Here is an 18,625-nt window from a genome sequence, read left to right as displayed (position 1 = left end):
ACAAAAAGCTTAACGCTATTTAAATTTTGGGATACAGTATAGCAGGGAAGCCCTAAAACATTTGTATGGTTTTAAATTCTGCCCTCACTTTTAGTATGTATATTGTGGTGTGTTGTGCGTTGTCCTTTTACTGTACAGAGTGTTGGGGTGTCATTCACGGTAAACCATATGTTGCTGCAACACATAAATGTGAATGAGTCCTCAAAGTTAAAAACAGAGGTTTTTGTTGTATACATTTTGCATCAAGACACCTGTGCAAAGAAGAAGTGATGGGAAATCCCCTCAGTAAGCAAAAATATATTGACAAATGTTCTAACCATGGCATGTCAACTGATTTTTCTTTGGACCACATGCTGCTCTCACACTCCTTCTTTACAATTCTGAGTCAATTTCATTAAATGAGGCTCCAGCATATGTCCAGTTGATAACCACTACATTGCCCTACATAGTTTTGCAGCTCTGTACTTTCAGACATGTTTTACATCTCCATTCTTTGGGGCTAAAGTGTGTGCTATCATCTTTTTTTGGAACTATGTAGGCATGGCCCTCAGGAGAGATAATATGGACCTTAAAGATTTATTTCAATCAGTTTGGCTCACTGTTTTATCTAAGTATGACAGGTCTGTTATAGTACATCTTCTGTCCATAGCTTAAAGCAATGTTTTGGCTTTAGTTTATTTTTTTATATATTTATTAGTGCCATTTATATGGTGCTAATAATGCTGCGAGCGCTGATCAGTGTGTTCTAGCGGGTGAAGCAGCCACCCTGTCAGAACACAATAGCACAGTGAGGTAGATCACTGCACTAACATCGCTTGCGTTAGTACGGCGATCGCAAATTTTTTTGTTCAGCCTGCTTATGTGTATCCTGCATAAGGCTGGGTAAGAGATGCCAAGAGTGATGCTGGTTGTATGCAGGCTTGATGCGCTTCTGCCAAGCTTCCTGTAGAGATCTCATTGCTTCATTTTCCATTTGCACGGGAATATTCTTTTAACAGTTCCTTATATTGTTTGGATTGGGGGCTTAAGTGTTAAAATTTCTCTTCTTGAGTGTTCATGTACATCTGCCAGTGCCAAGACAGGACCCACTTTTTTTTGGACTATATCTGATGTCGTAGAAATGCACCAAGAGAAGTGGGAATTGAATCAAGGTGGAGTGAAACTTAGTCAATAAATGTGGCAGAGCAATCTAGCTGCCATAGTTCCTAAAACTTAAAAAAACTATAATTACATAGTCAGGTTGAAAAAAGAAATCCAGTCCAACCAATAAGAAAAACAAACTAATACAAAACCTCCATATACACAATCCTATACACACAGTTAATCCAGAGGAAGGTAATAGAAACCCCAAACAATAAAGCAATTCAATTTGCTCCAATGTGGGGGGGGGGGGGGGGGTGTTACTGGTAAATTCCTTCTCAATCTTCAAGGAGGCATTTCGATTTTCTCAGGATCCCCGGTGCTATTACCTATAAATATTAAAGTGGTAGTAAAGTCTGTTGTAGTTGCTTCTTTTTGGGTCCCCCAGGTGGGTTATGCCATACTGAACTAGTATGCACAGCAGTACTAGCATATTATGATACACTTACCTGTCAAACTGAGCCCTCCAGTGCTCAGCTGTGATTGATGCAGCTGGTTCCAGCACTTCCATCTTCATCAGCTCTCACTTCCAGGTCCTGTGTCTTCGGCTGATTGAATGGCCAGGCCACAATGGCATGTGCGCATGGGAGTCACATCGCAACGGCACAGTTTGGGGGCTGTAAATGCTTGCTGAGCTGTGCATGCACGGCACAGTGTTCATTACAGCTGACAGGCAGGAGGAAGCATTTATGTCAGAAGAGACCGATAGGGTCTGGCTTTACTACCACTTTAATATCCAGTTATATTTTGTCCATTTAGGCCCAGTTCACACTGGTGCGACATACGCTCTGACTTTGAGAGCACATGTCGTATGACATGTTTAAATCAATGATTCCCTATGAGAGCGAACTTACTGTGACTGGTCTGACTTGTGTCGGTCTGACTTTGGGAAAGGTTCCTGCACTACTTTGGTCTGACTTTGGTCCGATTTCAGTCCTTTGAATATCATTGAAGTCTTATCCATGTCGGATCAGAATCTTAACTGATCCAACTTGTGATATGGGACTTGTTCTCAGAGGTAATGTTAGCACTGCAAAATGTATTGAAAAAAGACCCAAATCCATACCAGACCCAAATTGCACTCATCTCAAGTTATATCCTGTTCGTTAACGTCTGACCGATTTATGACCAATGTCTGACCGATGTTGCAGGGCAAAGTCAGATCAGAAGTCGTGGGACTTTCATGTTGGAGCAGTGTGAACCCAGTCTTAGGAATGCATCCAGCTCTTTTTTTAAAGCAATCTACTGAGCTGGCCAGAGCTTGTTCTTGAGGAAGTCTATACTATGTGGTGACCTAGCCTGGCAGTCTCTACTTACAGTTGAAATATCACTTTTGAGCTAATGTATCCATTTGTTGAGCAACAAAATGTTTATTATACATAGGTTTCATTATATGCAACTCATATTTCACATATACCACAACACAACAAAAAGTATCTGACCTTCTTTTGACCTTACCACATGTTGGAAATGTGGTGAAAGATTTTTTCACATTTTGTTTTATGCACATTATTTATTAATAGGCATGTGTAAAAAATGCATGCTGCTTCCACTTACACTGCATGTTTATAAAAATTGAACTTCCAATACCTCAAAACAGACAGTTTTATTAAACCAGGTCATTTTGTTAACACACTTTTTTGTGTCCCTGAGATTTAAAACCAGAAATGACAAAAAATTTAATTACAAGTTTGTACAGAAATAATGCTGTTCAAAAAAAAAAACTTCTTTAGCTGAAACTATATCACATTTTTTATTTTATTTGTTGAAAATGTATTTGCTTTTGAAGAAATGAATATCACATTCTTATCTTAACCACTTGTTGACCAGCCACCGTATACTGCGGCAGGTCAGCGCGATCCCGCGAACTGTCGTAGTTATACATTGGTCCCTTTAAGTGGGATAGTAGGCGCGCATGTGCCGCCGGAGGCAAGCGTGCGCCACACTCTCATGGGCACGAGAGGCAGAACAGGGGCATATGTGTAAACACACATCCCAGTTCTGTGAAGAGAGGAGAGAGAGACTGTGAGTTCCTATGAGCTGGGAACCACGATTTCTCAACTCCTATAGTCAGTCCCATCCCCCACAGTTAGAACACACACATAGGGAACACAGTTACCTTGATCACCCCCTAGTGTTAACCCATTCCCTCGCAGTAACATTTATTGAGTAATCAGTGCATTTTTATAGCACCGATCACTGTATAATTGTCAATCAACCCAAAAATGTGTCAAAAGTGTCCGATGTGTCCGCCATAATGTTTCAGTCTTGATAAAAATCGCAGATCACCGCCATTACTAGTAAAAAAAAATAGAAATGCCATAAATCTATCCCCTATTTTGTAGACTATAACTTTTACGCAAACCAATCAATATACTCTTTTTGTGATCTTTATTACCAAAAATATGTGGAAGAATACATATCGGCCTAAACTGAGGAAAAAATTAGCTTTTTAAATAAAAAAATTGGGGCTGCTTATTACAGCAAAAAGTACAAATGATTGTGTTTTTTTTCAAAATTGTCACTCTTTTTTTGTTTATAGCACAAAAAATAAAAACCACAGAGATGATCAAATACCACCAAAAGAAAGCTCTATTTGTGGGAAAAAGGGACGTAAATTTTTTTGGGTACAGCATCGCACGGCCGTGCAATTATCAGTTAAAGCGACGCAGTGCTGTATTGCAAAAAATGGCCTGGTCATTGAGCAGCCAAATCTTCCGGAGCTGAAGTGATTAAAGTGGCACAAAACTTTGGTTAAAAATTTAAGCATGTATTCCTAGCTCCAAAAATACCCTCTATTGCTCTCAGCCTCCTCTAAATTCCTCTTCTTTTTTTTTTTTGCTACTGAAATCCAACTTCCTGTGGCTACTTTTATTCTCCATATTCCCACTGTATGTTGAAACATATTCACCCTCTTTTGCGCGCTCCCAAGATGGAATATGGACTATGGGATTTGTAGTTTGGATAGAGAAGTACACATGGCCACAACTAAAGTCCACTGCTCCTGCCAAACAAATGGAAGTTAGAGGGGGGGAAAGAAGAGACAGAACAACAGAATAGAAAACAATGTGTTGAAAAATTGATTACAGGACCATTAAGAAGTATGTCAATGTATGCTGATTATTTTTGGAGAATAAGGATTTTGTTTACTGTCACTTTAATCCTCAATACATCTCTCAAGGCCCATACTTTCATTAGGAAAAAAGAAAAAAACACTTTTATTTTTAGATGGTGCATTCAGTTTTTTTTTTGTGACCATTTTCTGAAGCATATATTATGGACTCAGAGAGCAAGTTAGATATTGGTAATTGCATTCTCATTGGTGTACATAAGTATTGTGGCTGGCAGCATTGTTTATAGATGTTGTTCATTACCATTTATTGACTTCCTTAAGTCCTTTTCATTGCCTTTCAGTTGATTTGATGAAATGTTTTATGGGATTTTTGGCAGACAAGTACTTACTGTTATATGGCCACTGGACAGCTGCACTTTCTATTTTGTTTATGGACTATTCATCTTCATGACAGTCATTTTGTGAATATTTAGCTGTACTCATACTGTTGCATGAGGGGTTACAATTTATTATTTTCTCTGCCTGCTTTTAGACTTGTTTGTGAAATAATAGTAACACTACGTCTAGTTTTGAGACTCTTTACAGTTCATAGTTGGATGGATTGAAAAAAGTTACATATTCTTCTCATTCACAATAATAATATAATTTTGCACCCATATCTAATTTCCACAACATGTGGTTTCAGCACTGCATATGTTGTGAACAGTGACACTGAATTTGCGTTGCAAGCAAACCAGCTTGCCTATTGTACTGTTTGGTTCTCGTTGTTTTTTTTCAAGAACTAGTAGCATCATGAGGCTACCTTTTCCTGTGTTTGACCAGACACTGTTGCTACGCTGGTACCATACCATGTCAATGTTTAGAAGGTTTTTGTATGAGTTTTCCCTCTGTATTTAATTTTTTTCTTTATATCTGCACCGGGGTGATAAATATAAATATGAGGAGTCTTCAAAAAATGTCCGCACTTTTTATATTTAATAGAGTTAAAAAAAAGTGTGGAAATATTTTTGAGAACCTTCATAAATTTGCCTTGTTTATAGGATACAGTTCAGTACCCCAGGTTTTAAATGACTTTGAGTTTTGTAGAATCAATTTGTGCTAACAGTTTTCATTTCTTATCTTCTAGATAAAATGTGATCAGTACTGGCCAAGCAGAGGAACAGAAACATATGGCCTTATTCAAGTGACTCTACTGGACACAGTTGAGCTTGCTACTTACTGTGTCAGGACATTTGCTCTATACAAGGTATACGTTTAAAATTTAACAGAGATAGCACATGCCCTCAAATTTTTGAAAACATATGTTTTAGAAAGTGAATATTGGATATTGATTCAACAGGTTGTTAGAGTTAATTTACTAAGGCCTGGTTCGCATGTGTGCATGCTGTGTTTTGCAGGTAGAGCAGCCCATTCTTTTCAGTGGGCTGCCCTATCCGCAGAAATGTGGGAAAATCACATATTATGAGTATCGCCTCTGGTCTAAATCTTTATAAATATTGTATAATGTACCATCATCCAGAATTTGTAGTTAAAGGAAAGAGGGCTTAAATGGAGATACCGGGTAGTCGCTCACATCAACCCCATATGTAGTTCCATTCAGCCATATAATAGATTGGACTATACCGGTACTTGGTAATGGAAAAACACTAATAAAATTTAAAATCAATATAATGTTTAATAAAGATATAAAACAAAACAACACTGAAATATCACTTGAAGAAGTACCGTAATATGCACATCACAGTTGAGGTATTCCTGACGGGTTCTCCATAGGGAACATTCAACCGTAGAGAGTGCACAATAAATTTCCTCGACTAGTTTCGCGGGAAAAGGCCCGCTTCTTCAGGAGGATATCTATATAAAAGTATCACAGTCATTAGATAATACAACACATGTAAAGATATAAGCGATACAGTTATCATAATGTTATTGATTTTACATACACAAATTCCCTATATGTTTAAAAAAGGAGGTCAGCTCACCCTACTTCAAGGAACAGGCTGCAGGTAAGGAGATCCACAAAGTCCCCCCACGGTGAACATGGGGGATTGGTAAACGCCGGCTCTGGATAAATAATATTATAATAATTTATCAATTAGGTAGGGGTATATCTTGAATTAAGGAAGGAAGGGGAAGGGGGGGAGGAGAGAAAAAAGAAGAAAGAAAGACCTCGTGAGGGTGAAACCGTGATATGGGTGACTAGAAAAGTGGGGAGGGGGGGGGGGGGAAGAAAGGGGGGGGAAGGGAAGGGGAAGGGGGGGAGGGGGAGGGGGGAAGGGAGAGGGGAAGGGAGGTAAAAAGGAGTGAAGGTGAAATGGTCCAGGTGACTACATATAATTACCAGAGGTATAAGGTCAAAAGTGATTAAACCATAGTATTTAATATATGAAAATTGTTAGCAAACCGTATACTAAAAATGATGTATATTATGTTATATTTTATGGATATGCTTTTTGTTTCCCATGTTATAATTTCCCTTGTGTGTGGGGAGATGTGCTTTGATCCCTAGAGTTGAGGGACAATGTTTTGTGGGTGGTATGGAGTGTCCTTAACTTTTTTCCCCCCGGTGGACATGTGTTCCCCCTGGTCTGGACGAATTATTCGCCCGACTTGCAAGGGTTAACCTTTGGATCATTGATCCGTTTGTGTTTCCCTTGCGCACTGGCGCAGTAACAGTACAGTACTGCACCTGCGCAGTGTGGGGTAACAGACCACATGACGTTCGGACGCCGCCGGGACTTGGCGTACGTCTGACGTGGTGGTTGCTAGGCAATCTGTTCTGGCGCTCTACCAGACCGCCGAACGGACGCATTTGCGCAGTAGCGACTGACTAGTGCGCCTGCGCGGTGCGGAGAGGTGGACCACATGACGTCGGACGCCGCCGATTTCCGGCGGACGTCAGACGCTATGTGTGTTGGGGAGTCTATTTAACGGTCTGCTTGACCGCTGAATGGACAGGTTCGCACGGACTCCATCAGGGCTGTATTAGGATATTGTCCCCGCTGACAGGTAACCACTTTATATGATGTTACTTACTTATGAATGTATTCAATTTTTCCTCTGACGCTTTGGCTTTATAATGCCCGTCGGCCTCTTACCCTGTCTATATTCAAATGCTTTATATACCTTTTGCAGTATTGATGGCCATTAAGCTATCTAACAGTGGACCTGGTATTTGATACTCAGCGAATGGTACAATATCCTTACAAGCTTGTTTAACCATCTCAACCTTGATGTCCTGTCTTTACACGACTTCTTGATTGGCTTGTTGGTAAGCCGATTCGTTCTTATTGTAACCCCCTCTGGAATTAAGGATCCTTATTTGGGTGAAGGGTTTCTCTCCAAGTCCCGGCGGCGTCCGAACGTCATGTGGTCTGTTACCCCACACTGCGCAGGTGCAGTACTGTACTGTTACTGCGCCAGTGCGCAAGGGAAACACAAACGGATCAATGATCCAAAGGTTAACCCTTGCAAGTCGGGCGAATAATTCGTCCAGACCAGGGGGAACACATGTCCACCGGGGGGAAAAAAGTTAAGGACACTCCATACCACCCACAAAACATTGTCCCTCAACTCTAGGGATCAAAGCACATCTCCCCACACACAAGGGAAATTATAACATGGGAAACAAAAAGCATATCCATAAAATATAACATAATATACATCATTTTTAGTATACAGAGAAATATATATATATACCCAGGGGATATAGTCCCCCAGGAAAAAGAAGAAACGTACACCAGAGAATTATTTAGGTAACCATATTTAAAAAGTATATATAAAGAGGGGGGGGGGGGAGAGGGGGAGGGGAGAGGGGAAAAAAGGGTTTTTTTTTTTGGGGGTGGCATTCGTTCTTATTGTAACCCCCTCTGGAATTAAGGATCCTTATTTGGGTGAAGGGTTTCTCTCCTTTCCTCCTTTCACATTACTCAATCCACATGGATACACTTGACTATTCACGTTTGGTTTGCTAACAATTTTCATATATTAAATACTATGGTTTAATCACTTTTGACCTTATACCTCTGGTAATTATATGTAGTCACCTGGACCATTTCACCTTCACTCCTTTTTACCTCCCTTCCCCTCTCCCTTCCCCCCTCCCCCTCCCCCCCCCTTCCCCCCCCCCCCTTTCATGCATAGAGCAACCTATTCACTTGAATGAGCTGACTTGTGCATGGCAAACAAGCTCCTGCACCTTTTCTGTGTGGAGCATTTAGTAGAGTCTGCTAACCGTGTTTGAGATGCCATTAAGAATTAAAGGGGTTGTAAAGGTAAATTTTTTATTTTCTACATAGGTTCCTTTAAGCTAGTGCATTGTTGGTTCACTTATCTTTTCCTTCGATTTCCCTTCTAAATGTTTTTTTTTCTTTGTTTTCTTTGTCTGAATTTCTCACTTCCTGTTCCTCCTCAGTAAGCTGTTCAGTAAGCTGTTCTGGCTGACTAACCACCAGCTCGGATGATGGTGAAAAGTTTACTGAGGAGAAACAGGAAGTGAGATATTCAGACAAAGCAAAAAAACATTTAGAAGGGAAATCAAAGGAAAAGGTAAGTGAACCAACAATGCACTAGCTTAAAGGAACCTATGTAGAAAATAAAAAATTTACCTTTACAACCCCTTTAATGACACCCAAATGCATGCTTTGAGTTTTGCCATGATTTTAGCACAATCTAGATTCGCTTCTACCCTCGATTTCTTATATGCAAATTGTGAACACAGCCTCAGAAAGCTGTGGTAATTAGCTGCTCCTCACAGCCACAACTAATGTATCAATAAAAGAAAAAAAACACACACACACACTGATGCTGTAATACTCATCATTGAAAGAGCTGATGGTGACATCTTTACTGCAGAAATCAGGACCCTGGCTGTCAAATACTAGAAAGGGGAAGGAGTCTAACACATATGAGGTACACCCTGGGACTTGAACTGATTAAATTGAACAGAGGGTTCCAGTTCTAAAAAACGTCAGCTCATTACAGTGTGTACTGAAAAAAAGCATGCAGAGTAGAAAATGCTGTAATTTACATGAGATTAAAGCAGTGGTCACAAGTTATATGCTTTCATGCCCATACTGTCCTGCCTAAATAACATTAATAAAATCAATCAATCAAAAAAAAAAAAGTTTTCTATAGATCTAACTGCCCAGAATACCCATTGTCTTATGAATATTTGGCCTATTAATGCTCACCAAACAATGACTAAGCGTCCACAACAATGCCCTGCCTTGGTTGTTGTGCTCTACCTCATGACTTCACAGTGTTACATTTGTCCTGTATAAGAAATAGATTGTGCAGCGGTACATGCTTACATATACTGGAGAAGGTAGACCAAAGAGGTGGTTAGGGCCAAGAGGAGGGGTGGCCTCTCAGATCATGCCACCTGATATACAATTCTCTCTTTCCTCTCCTAGAGTAAACTTGTATAGTAAGTTTATATTGGTCACTCCTGCAGCTATTAGCTTAATTTACCAGAACAGTTTGATCAAACTAGGCATTCTCTCTGTTGTATTTAAAAAAATAAATGCTAATATAATCACAAAGGGAGCACATGATGTGATTTCCTCCAAATGCTAACAAAGTACCCATTTAAATTGTTTTTCTATTTTTTATGACTTTAGCAGCAACTTAATCAGTTAAGAAAAATGTACCACAATCAAGAAAAAAATAAGCAAAATAATGAAATTATTTTGCATTTTATAGCTTCCTGAAAGTACTAATGCAGGAAATAATGTTACATTTTGAATCATTGTCTCTTGAAAAGGCTATAATTATAAAAACGATGGATGTCTAGTGACATAGATGTATAGCATGCAATTCAAACAGCACGGACCATTTTTTTTAAAGATGTCATAAAATACATGAAAATATGTTGTAATAACACTTACAGAACAGAAGTTACAAGACCCTGACACCCGATAGACACTGTATAGTTGTGTCAAATGGCCACAATACTTTCAGTCTGCAACAATAACATGTCAGGCTTACTGTCAGGCCTCCAAAAAACATTATTCATTGTACTGATATGCTTATGGGAAATCACTGTTCTGAAGCCAAGTTCTCTATTTGACAGAATGGATCAAGTGAAAAGCGAGAAGTCAGACAGTTTCAGTTTACAGCCTGGCCAGATCACGGCGTACCGGAACACCCAACACCTTTTCTAGCATTCCTAAGAAGAGTGAAAACATGTAATCCTCCAGATGCAGGACCGATGGTTGTCCATTGCAGGTATGACTGTTATTCAGTGGAGAAAAATAATTTCCACTAATGAGGGTAGCTATAACTAAAGTGTAATTTTAGCTGCTATGAGGATAAAAAGCAGTTCTATTCAGCTGAACTATTTACATCACAAAGACCCCTCACCTCCAAAACCTTATTTAAAAAAGTTTGGGTTTTAAACGCACTTTAAGATGCAGACTAAAAGAAAACAAAATGTTTCATAATGTTGTGGGTCTATAGCAGGAATTTGAATGTCCTTTTTCAGTGTGATCCTGGCTGGAAATGTGCTCTCTTGGTCCCCTAGTGAAGTTAGACTACTTAGCACACATTGAGTAAGCAATATTTTATTAAAGTCTCTAATCTGCAGTCATATGAAGTCTGCCTTTATGCAAATCTCGAACCCATTCAAATCTCTATCAAGGTTAATTGAGATGTCTTGATCTATGCATAAGGGTAAAAAACCTAAAGTGTGCGGCTCCCCCCTAATACTTAGCTAAGCCTGATCTCAATTCAGTCATGTGTACGAGACCTAAGGCTCTCCTGGGGCTCTCAGTAGTGATTGGCTGAGATGCAGCAGCGCGAGTCAGTGGCTCCCGCTGCTATCAATCACAGCCAGCGGGAACAGGGCTGAGCCGCACTCTCTGTGTCCTATGGACACAGAGAGCTGGCTTGGGAGCAGCATGCAGGCGTGCCCCCACAGCAAGCAGCTTGCTATGGGGTGCTCGGTAAGGGGGAGGGGCCCATAATGCTGACGGGGAACCCAAGAAGAGGAGGATCAAAGCTACTTTGTGCAAAAACACTGCACAGAGCAGGTAAATATGACATGTTTGTTTTTATGAAAAGGTTTCACTTTAACCATCACTAAACACACGTACATGATTTATCATTTCTAGTCATAGGACTAAGGTATGATGGGTAATATGTGGGCTACAGGGCTGTCGTTTTGAACTAAAATGCATTACCAAATACCCAAAGACAGGTTAATAAACGACATGAACTTTGTTGTTTGCTTTCCTGACATTATAGTAGCTGGTGAGTGTAGATGCCAAAATAAAGGCTGCACCACTCCAAGTTCCTAAAACAACCTCTCAGGAAGTTTATTGCTCCAAATGCAGATCATCTAGCTCAATGTGAATGGCAAGATCAAAAAATTAGGCCGCACACCACGTAAATCCTACTGGGATAAGTTATTGTGAGTAGCTGGCTGTTGAAATCATCGCCACCTTTAGGGCACATGATTCAAAGTGCGGTGTGGCCTGCGGTGTGGCAACACACAATAAACTTACCAGTAGGTTTCCCATAGTGTGCAGCCTGGTTTCTTGATTTTTCTAAGTGTAGGTCTTTCTTATGGCAAACCATGGGTACCAGTAAACAAGGCATGTCACATGTAAATAAGACAGTGAATTGAGTCGATTATGCCTTGGAAAAAGGTATGTTTACTGAAGTCCATACCTTCTTCATTAAAATTGTTATATATAATTTGGTAAAAGAAAATAATAGTAACAGTGGCAACTTTAAATATTTTATCCCAGAGAAAGAATGTAAATCCTGCAAAATTATGTCTAGCCTTTAGCAACAGAAGAAGAGCTGGGTCTTCATTGAGTTTAAATCCTTAGATCAACTGAGGACCCTAGTATGGTATGCAGAGGGTGGTTGCAGATATATGGTAGGCTGTGTAAGCAGGCAATATGTTTTATATTTTGAGGTTATGATTTTTTCTGGAGTTCTACATCAGAAATCAGTATTTTCTGTTAAATTCTGGAGCACTGTAGTTACATACACTCTGCAATCCGTCAACATCTGCTTTCAGTTTCCTTGTATTATTTTATTAGATGTAAAATAAGCTATTTTAGCCACATAAATTCACATAATGAGTTATTTTATTTGTGGGCACACACTGCATCAGCGGGTCTTTGTTTACTCATAGTGCATTCCTATAAGACAGAAACGATGTAAGTGACTGCTGTAGAGTTTTGTGTGCTTGCGATTCTGTTATATCAAAGCCAGCAGCTGTCCATAATGAATTCTGAATGAGCATTACTGGTAAAGAAAAGAATTTGACCATCTGCAGGAAATGTAAAAATGTTTTTATAACCCAATAACGGTGATCTTGGACAGGGGTAAGGCTGAGCTTTTCCAGCTGTACTTATATCCCTTACACATATATTCTGTGTAGATACAATATCCTGAAACATGTCATGCTCAGCTGGGATTGAAAATATTTGGGTTGCAACCAAAATCAAGTCATTATGTTAAACAAAAATAATCATCATGCAATTATTCAGCTATATTAAATTGCATAAAAACAACACCACTTAAGATTTGGTAACCAAGTTAAGAGCAGATGGTAGATATTGTGATCCCTAAAAACACTAAAAGAAATAAATCAAATAAGCAAAACGTTATTTTAAAAAACATATTTCCCTCAGAGGCCTATAGACAGACCTATGTTAGTGCTGGACTGGGAGGCTCTTTAAAATGTAATAAATAAGCTGAGCATTCCCAGGTTACTCTAGCAGTAAATGCACCACAGGGGAAAACCCTATTGGAAATGTGGAGGAAGTATACTTCTGACTGACAGCAAGGCTCCAACGAAATGTTAGTGATTTATGACTTATGGGACTCAAAGGATATTATGAAGCTAGTTGTGGAAGTTTATTGGATAAATAAAATGAGAATTATCGAGTTTGCCACATGCAATGAGAAAAACATACACACATCTGTTACCAAGCCAAAGCTAGCAACATTATTATGTATGTTGTGTATCTAGGTCATCTTACCAATTTGGCTTTGCACACTTAACTAATTGAGTAAGGGGGAGAAGAATACCCTCTAGCTGAATATCATATATGAATAGACACATTTATCTAACCCCCCACCATAAAAGGCAGAGATGTATAAAATGTTTAGGCATTTATCTTCATTTTATTTTCTTTGGTGACTTTTGATATTGACTCAGCCATCACTCAAGATTTACAATTCCCAGATGCCATCTTTACATGTTTCTCACTATCTCACAGAATGCAGAGATTTATTGCCCTAGGAGAATCTTTCTGCTATTCTTCTGATGGCATAACTGTGCACATGCTTCATTTGATCCTGAAGATGCTTCTCACCATGTGATATTGCCCAGAGATCTTTTTTTTTTTTTAATAGATCAAGCATCTGTGTCACAAGGCTAAAATCGTAATTCTGTGCACTAAACCATTTCTAGTAACCACCAACCCAAGACTGCTATTTCAGCTACGCACACACTTCCCACAAAATACATTTCTGTTATATAACACACATTTTTGTATTGCTGAATGTCGCACAGTGGGTTCTGGTGCTTCAGTGACTCCATTCAAGTGTTTTGTAGTCTTCTTTTTTGTCCAAAAATACAGCTGGGAATATCTTACATGTGTTAGAGTTAGTGATTACCAAAATCCTTTTTCTATTTTTCTATCTGCACTTTATTTTAGTGGAAATGTGCATCTCTTAGTCTGTGGCATAAAACATTAAGTTTGTTCAAAAGAGGATAAGCAATAAGAAGCTGAAGAGAAACCACAGTTTCATTAACAATCTCCAATATTATATATGATTGAATTCAAAGCTTTAGGATTAGTAAGGGAAGCTTTGGTCAGGGTAGACTGTGTTTAGACTTTACTAACCCATTTTTACCTCTAAAGTAGCAAAATAATGGGCCACATCTTCAATCTGAATTTCAACATATTTTCTTTAAAATTGACTTTTTACATAATGCACAATGAAAATATAAGAACATCAGGACTCACCAATGAGTTCAGTCACCATATAAATGCACAGAGCTGCAGGCTGAATGTATTTCTTAGGTCACTAAGCACCGAGGTGACTCTTAACATCCTCTAGGGATGTTATTCCTTCTCATACACCAAAAATCACCTTATACAGACTGACAGATGAACACAGACAGATACTGAGGAGCAGCCACTCCAAAAAATCATGTCCAGCTTAGATGATTGCACCCATTGTCAGGTAAAAATCCTTCTATGGCTAGGTATTCCAGGTTGGTGTTTTACGTGGTAAGCACACAGTTTATACACAGGTGATTGATCAGCAGCTAGTTTTCATACAGTCAGACGGGCATCGCTCATGGTATTTGCATATCCGAGAGCTGCTGTTAATCAGCTGTGATCCTCTAACTTGCACCAGTATTATAAACAGTATTGGTTAGCAAGCTGGTAATGGGAAGCTTATAAAGCAGCCAACTACCTATTCCTTTTTATTTCCCGTTTTATCAGCATTTGACAGACTTGTCTGACTTCTTACATTATGCTTACCAAACACCAGGAAAATGTATTAAGGCCTAGTAAGCAGTTGAACTAACCTCCAGCCTATACATACCATAAAATATTTTATGTTGACTGTGAAAAAGACCTTACCTAGTATTTAGGTAGGGCCTATTCTGCAACAGCACTATTGTTTTACTGTCACTCTCATGTACCAATAAATGACACTTCAAGGATTTCAGTGTTGCCAGCTCTTCTTATTATTTATTGCCTAATCTACAACATTGACATAATTCAAACTTTAGTTAGGCTGACAACACACAGGAGATTTTCTCTAAGGGGATACCCCCCAGTCTTGCGACAATGATTTGTGATTAACCACCTGACCCCCAGGCCAGTTACCTATAATTCCCAAACATTATTGAAGAATAAAATTTGTGGACGTTGCAGTTTTTTTTGTCACTCAATATTTGTGCAGTGGTTTTGCAAATGCACATTTTTTTGAAAAAAAATAAGCATTAATACATTTTACTGAACGCAAACACACAATAATACCCATTTTTTTTGTAAAATAAAAAAGATTATGTTACACTGAGTATATACTAAGCATGTCTCACTTTAAAATCATGCATACTTGTGGAACAGTGACAAACTATATTATTAAATTATCCATAGGCAACACTTTTAAAGCTTTTACAGGTTACCAGTTCAGAGTTTCACAGTAGGTCTGGCCCTGGAATTATTGCTCTAGCGCTAACGTTCGCAGTGATATATGTTTAAAAATGTGGGCAGGACCTACAGTATCTCAAAAAAGTGACTACGCCCCTCACATTTTTGTAAACATTTTATTATATCTTTTCAGAAATTACACTTTGCTACAATGTAAAGTAATGAGTGTACAGCTTGTATAACAGTGTAAATTTGCTGTCCTCTCAAAATAACTCAACACACAGCCATTCATGTCTAAACCACTGGCAACAAAAGGGAGTACACCCGTAAGTGAAAATGTCCAAATTGGGCCCAAAGTGTCAATATTTTGTGTGGCCACCATTATTTTCCAGCACTGCCTTAATCCACTTGGGCATTGAGTTCACCAGAGCTTCACAGTTGCCACTGGAGTCCTCTTCCACTCCTCTATGACGAAATCACGGAGCTGGTGGATGTTAGAGAACTTGTGCTCCTCCACCTTCTGTTTGAGGATGCCCCATAGATGCTCAATAGGGTTTAGGTCTGGAGACATCCTTGGCCAGTCCATCACCTTTACCCTCAGCTTCTTTAGCAAGCAGTGGTCGCCTTAGAGGTGTGATTGGGGTCGTTATCGTGTTGGAATACTGCCCTGCGGCCCAGTCTCTGAAGGGAGGGGATCATGCTCTGCTTCAGTATATTAGAGTACATGTTGGTATTCATGGTTTCCTCAATGTACTGTAGCTTGCCAGTGCCAGCAGCACTCATGCAGCCCAAGACCATGACACTCCCACCACTATGCTTGACTGTGGGCAAGACACACTTGCCTTTGTACTCCACATGCACTTGACACCATCTGAACTAAATACGTTTATCTTTGTCTCATCGGACCACAGGAAATGGTTCCAGTAATCCATGCCCTTAGTCTGCTTGTCTTCAGCAAACTGTTTGCGGGCTTTCTTGTGCATCATCTTTAGAAGTGGCTTCCTTCTGGGACGACAGCCATGCAGACCAATTTGATGCAGTGTGCGACGTATGGTCTAGACACTGACAGGCTGTCCCCCTCACCCCTTAACCTCTGCAGCAATGTAGGTAGCACTCATATGTCTTATTCCCAAAGACAACCTCTGGATATGACACTGAGCATGTGCTCTCAACTTCCTTGATCGACCATGGCGAGGCCTGTTCTGAGTGCAACCTGTCCTATTAAACTGCTGTATGGTCTTGGCCACCGTGCTGCAGCTCAGTTTCATGGTCTTGGCAATCTTCTTATAGCTTAGGCCATCTTTATGTAGAGCAATAATTCTTTTTTTCATATCCTCAGAGAGTTCTTTACCATGAGGTGCCATGTTGAACTTCCAGTGACCAGTATTGGAGAGAGCGATAACACCAAATTTAGCACACCTGCTCCCCATTCACATCTGAGACCTTGTAATGCTACGGGAGGGAAAATGGCTAACTGGGCTCAAGTTGGACATTTTCACTTAGAGGTTTACTCACTTTTGTTGCCAGTGATTAGACATTATTGGCTGTGTGTTGCGTTATCTTGAGAGGACAGCAAATTTACACTGTTATACAAGCTGTACACTCACTATTCTACATCGTAGCAAAGTGGCATACCTCCTCCTGTTGCAGCAGTCGCAATGCTTAGCTACAAATTGCTGAAGGAGAGGAAATTGTAGCAAAGCACAGTCCAATGCTGCAGCAAACTGCCAGCAACTCAAGTGATTAAATCGCTAGATACAAATGTCTAATCGCTGGCATTAGCAATTTGTAGCAACAATTAATGCCTTTGAAAAAACCACCCAAGTGTCATCAGCCTTATGCCTCGTACACACGATCAGGCTTCCTGACAACAAAACTGTGGAATTTTGTTCGTTTCTGAACACCCGTTCATCAACCAGCCATGTTGCGGAATCGGAGGAGATAACATGTTATTTATTATTGGCCTTGGAGTTATTGCTTTGATATTTTTTTGGGTTGAATAATGATTTGATTTGTTATATTTTCTATATTTTTGGATGCATAGAATGCACTTTTTGGTTAAGTTCTATTGGCAGATAGCATGTCTAATTTTATTTGTTTTCTTTTTTTAATGCACAATAAAAAAGTTGTGGAGAATAATACTTGGCTATGTGTTTTACTTCAAATGACAGTTTGGGAGTAGGCAGTTACATTTAAAAAAATACAATGTAAAATTGACAAGGGACACCGACATGTATTTGAGATCTTAAAAACTACAGGATAATGGTGTTGTGGTAACTTGCCCAAATAAAAAAACAAAACATAATAATATTATTCTTGATATGACTAGAAAAAGCCTCTTAAAATGTGTTTGCAATAACTCCATCGGTATAACCAGCAAAGCAGCTTCATCATTATCCCATTAAAGAAGAAGAGAATATGCACTGCATTTCAAGATTTCATAATTTGCTGCGTCACGAATGTTAATTCTCCATTAAGAACGCTAGTTTACAAGACTGACCGCTTCTGGTTCGTCTTTGCTTCTGAGCATGTGTGTTTGTACTTTGGACTTTTGTTCAATGGACTTGTGTACACACGCTCAGAAAATCCGACAACACACATTTGTTGGTGTAAAATTTGAAGACATGCCCAATTGTTCGATGGAGCATACACACGGTCTGATTTTCTGCCAACAGCCTGACATTAAACATTCCCTGTCTAAAAATCCGATCGTGGTTATGGGCTTTAAGACTTTTAAATCTAACACATTATTATAATTTAAATAAAAAATGTTCAATTACTTAACATTGTAAATTTTTATTTTGCCTCAAAATAATAAAAAAAATTATACTGCTACTTTGGATGTGCCACAATAGTGTTCACATTTTTTTCACTTGCTGATAATGACAACACCACACATTTTGCTTATAGGAAAACATAGTATTGCTTCTACAGAGTGAAACATCTCTATGCATGCCAGACATTAGTGAGACAACATATTCATAATTATTACCGTGTGAAGCAACAGTAATTTGAAACCACAATCCCTGTGGTTTTCCTCTTAATGATCAGATAACAGTGACTAATGCCATTTCTGGGTTACTTCGGCAAAAGTGTAAATGTCATACTGGTATGTCACATCTTATTATGTGAGATCTCCTTGAAGCCATTAGCAAAGGTATCGGTTAGCATTTTCATAGCTGTACCAAGCAGTCTTAATTATGACACTGACTTGTGTGAATTCATATTAAAGCACTCCGAGGATCTGCACTTAATTAAGATGCTATTCTTTTTCTGC

At 39.2% G+C, this 18,625-nt stretch overlaps 1 protein-coding gene across 28 annotated transcripts in view; it reads left to right on the top strand.

Annotated features, from left to right (window-relative positions):
* Positions 1-18,625, top strand: part of PTPRD (protein tyrosine phosphatase receptor type D) — a 2,297,910-nt gene that overhangs the window by 2,214,330 nt on the left and 64,955 nt on the right. For all 28 annotated transcript variants that reach the window (XM_077475060.1, XM_077475071.1, XM_077475065.1 and 25 more), the window contains 2 exons: positions 5,340-5,459; positions 10,287-10,441. In XM_077475060.1, the coding sequence (XP_077331186.1) occupies positions 5,340-5,459; positions 10,287-10,441 (275 nt within the window). The remainder of the gene's footprint in view (positions 1-5,339; positions 5,460-10,286; positions 10,442-18,625) is intronic.

The sequence above is a fragment of the Lithobates pipiens genome, unplaced genomic scaffold (assembly GCF_037356315.1).
Source record: "Lithobates pipiens isolate NorthernLeopardFrog02 unplaced genomic scaffold, aLitPip1_a1.2 Scaffold_13, whole genome shotgun sequence".
In the NCBI taxonomy this organism is placed as follows: domain Eukaryota; kingdom Metazoa; phylum Chordata; class Amphibia; order Anura; family Ranidae; genus Lithobates; species Lithobates pipiens.
Note: the sequence above shows the minus strand (reverse complement) of the source record. Positions and strands in the feature narration are given on the sequence as shown.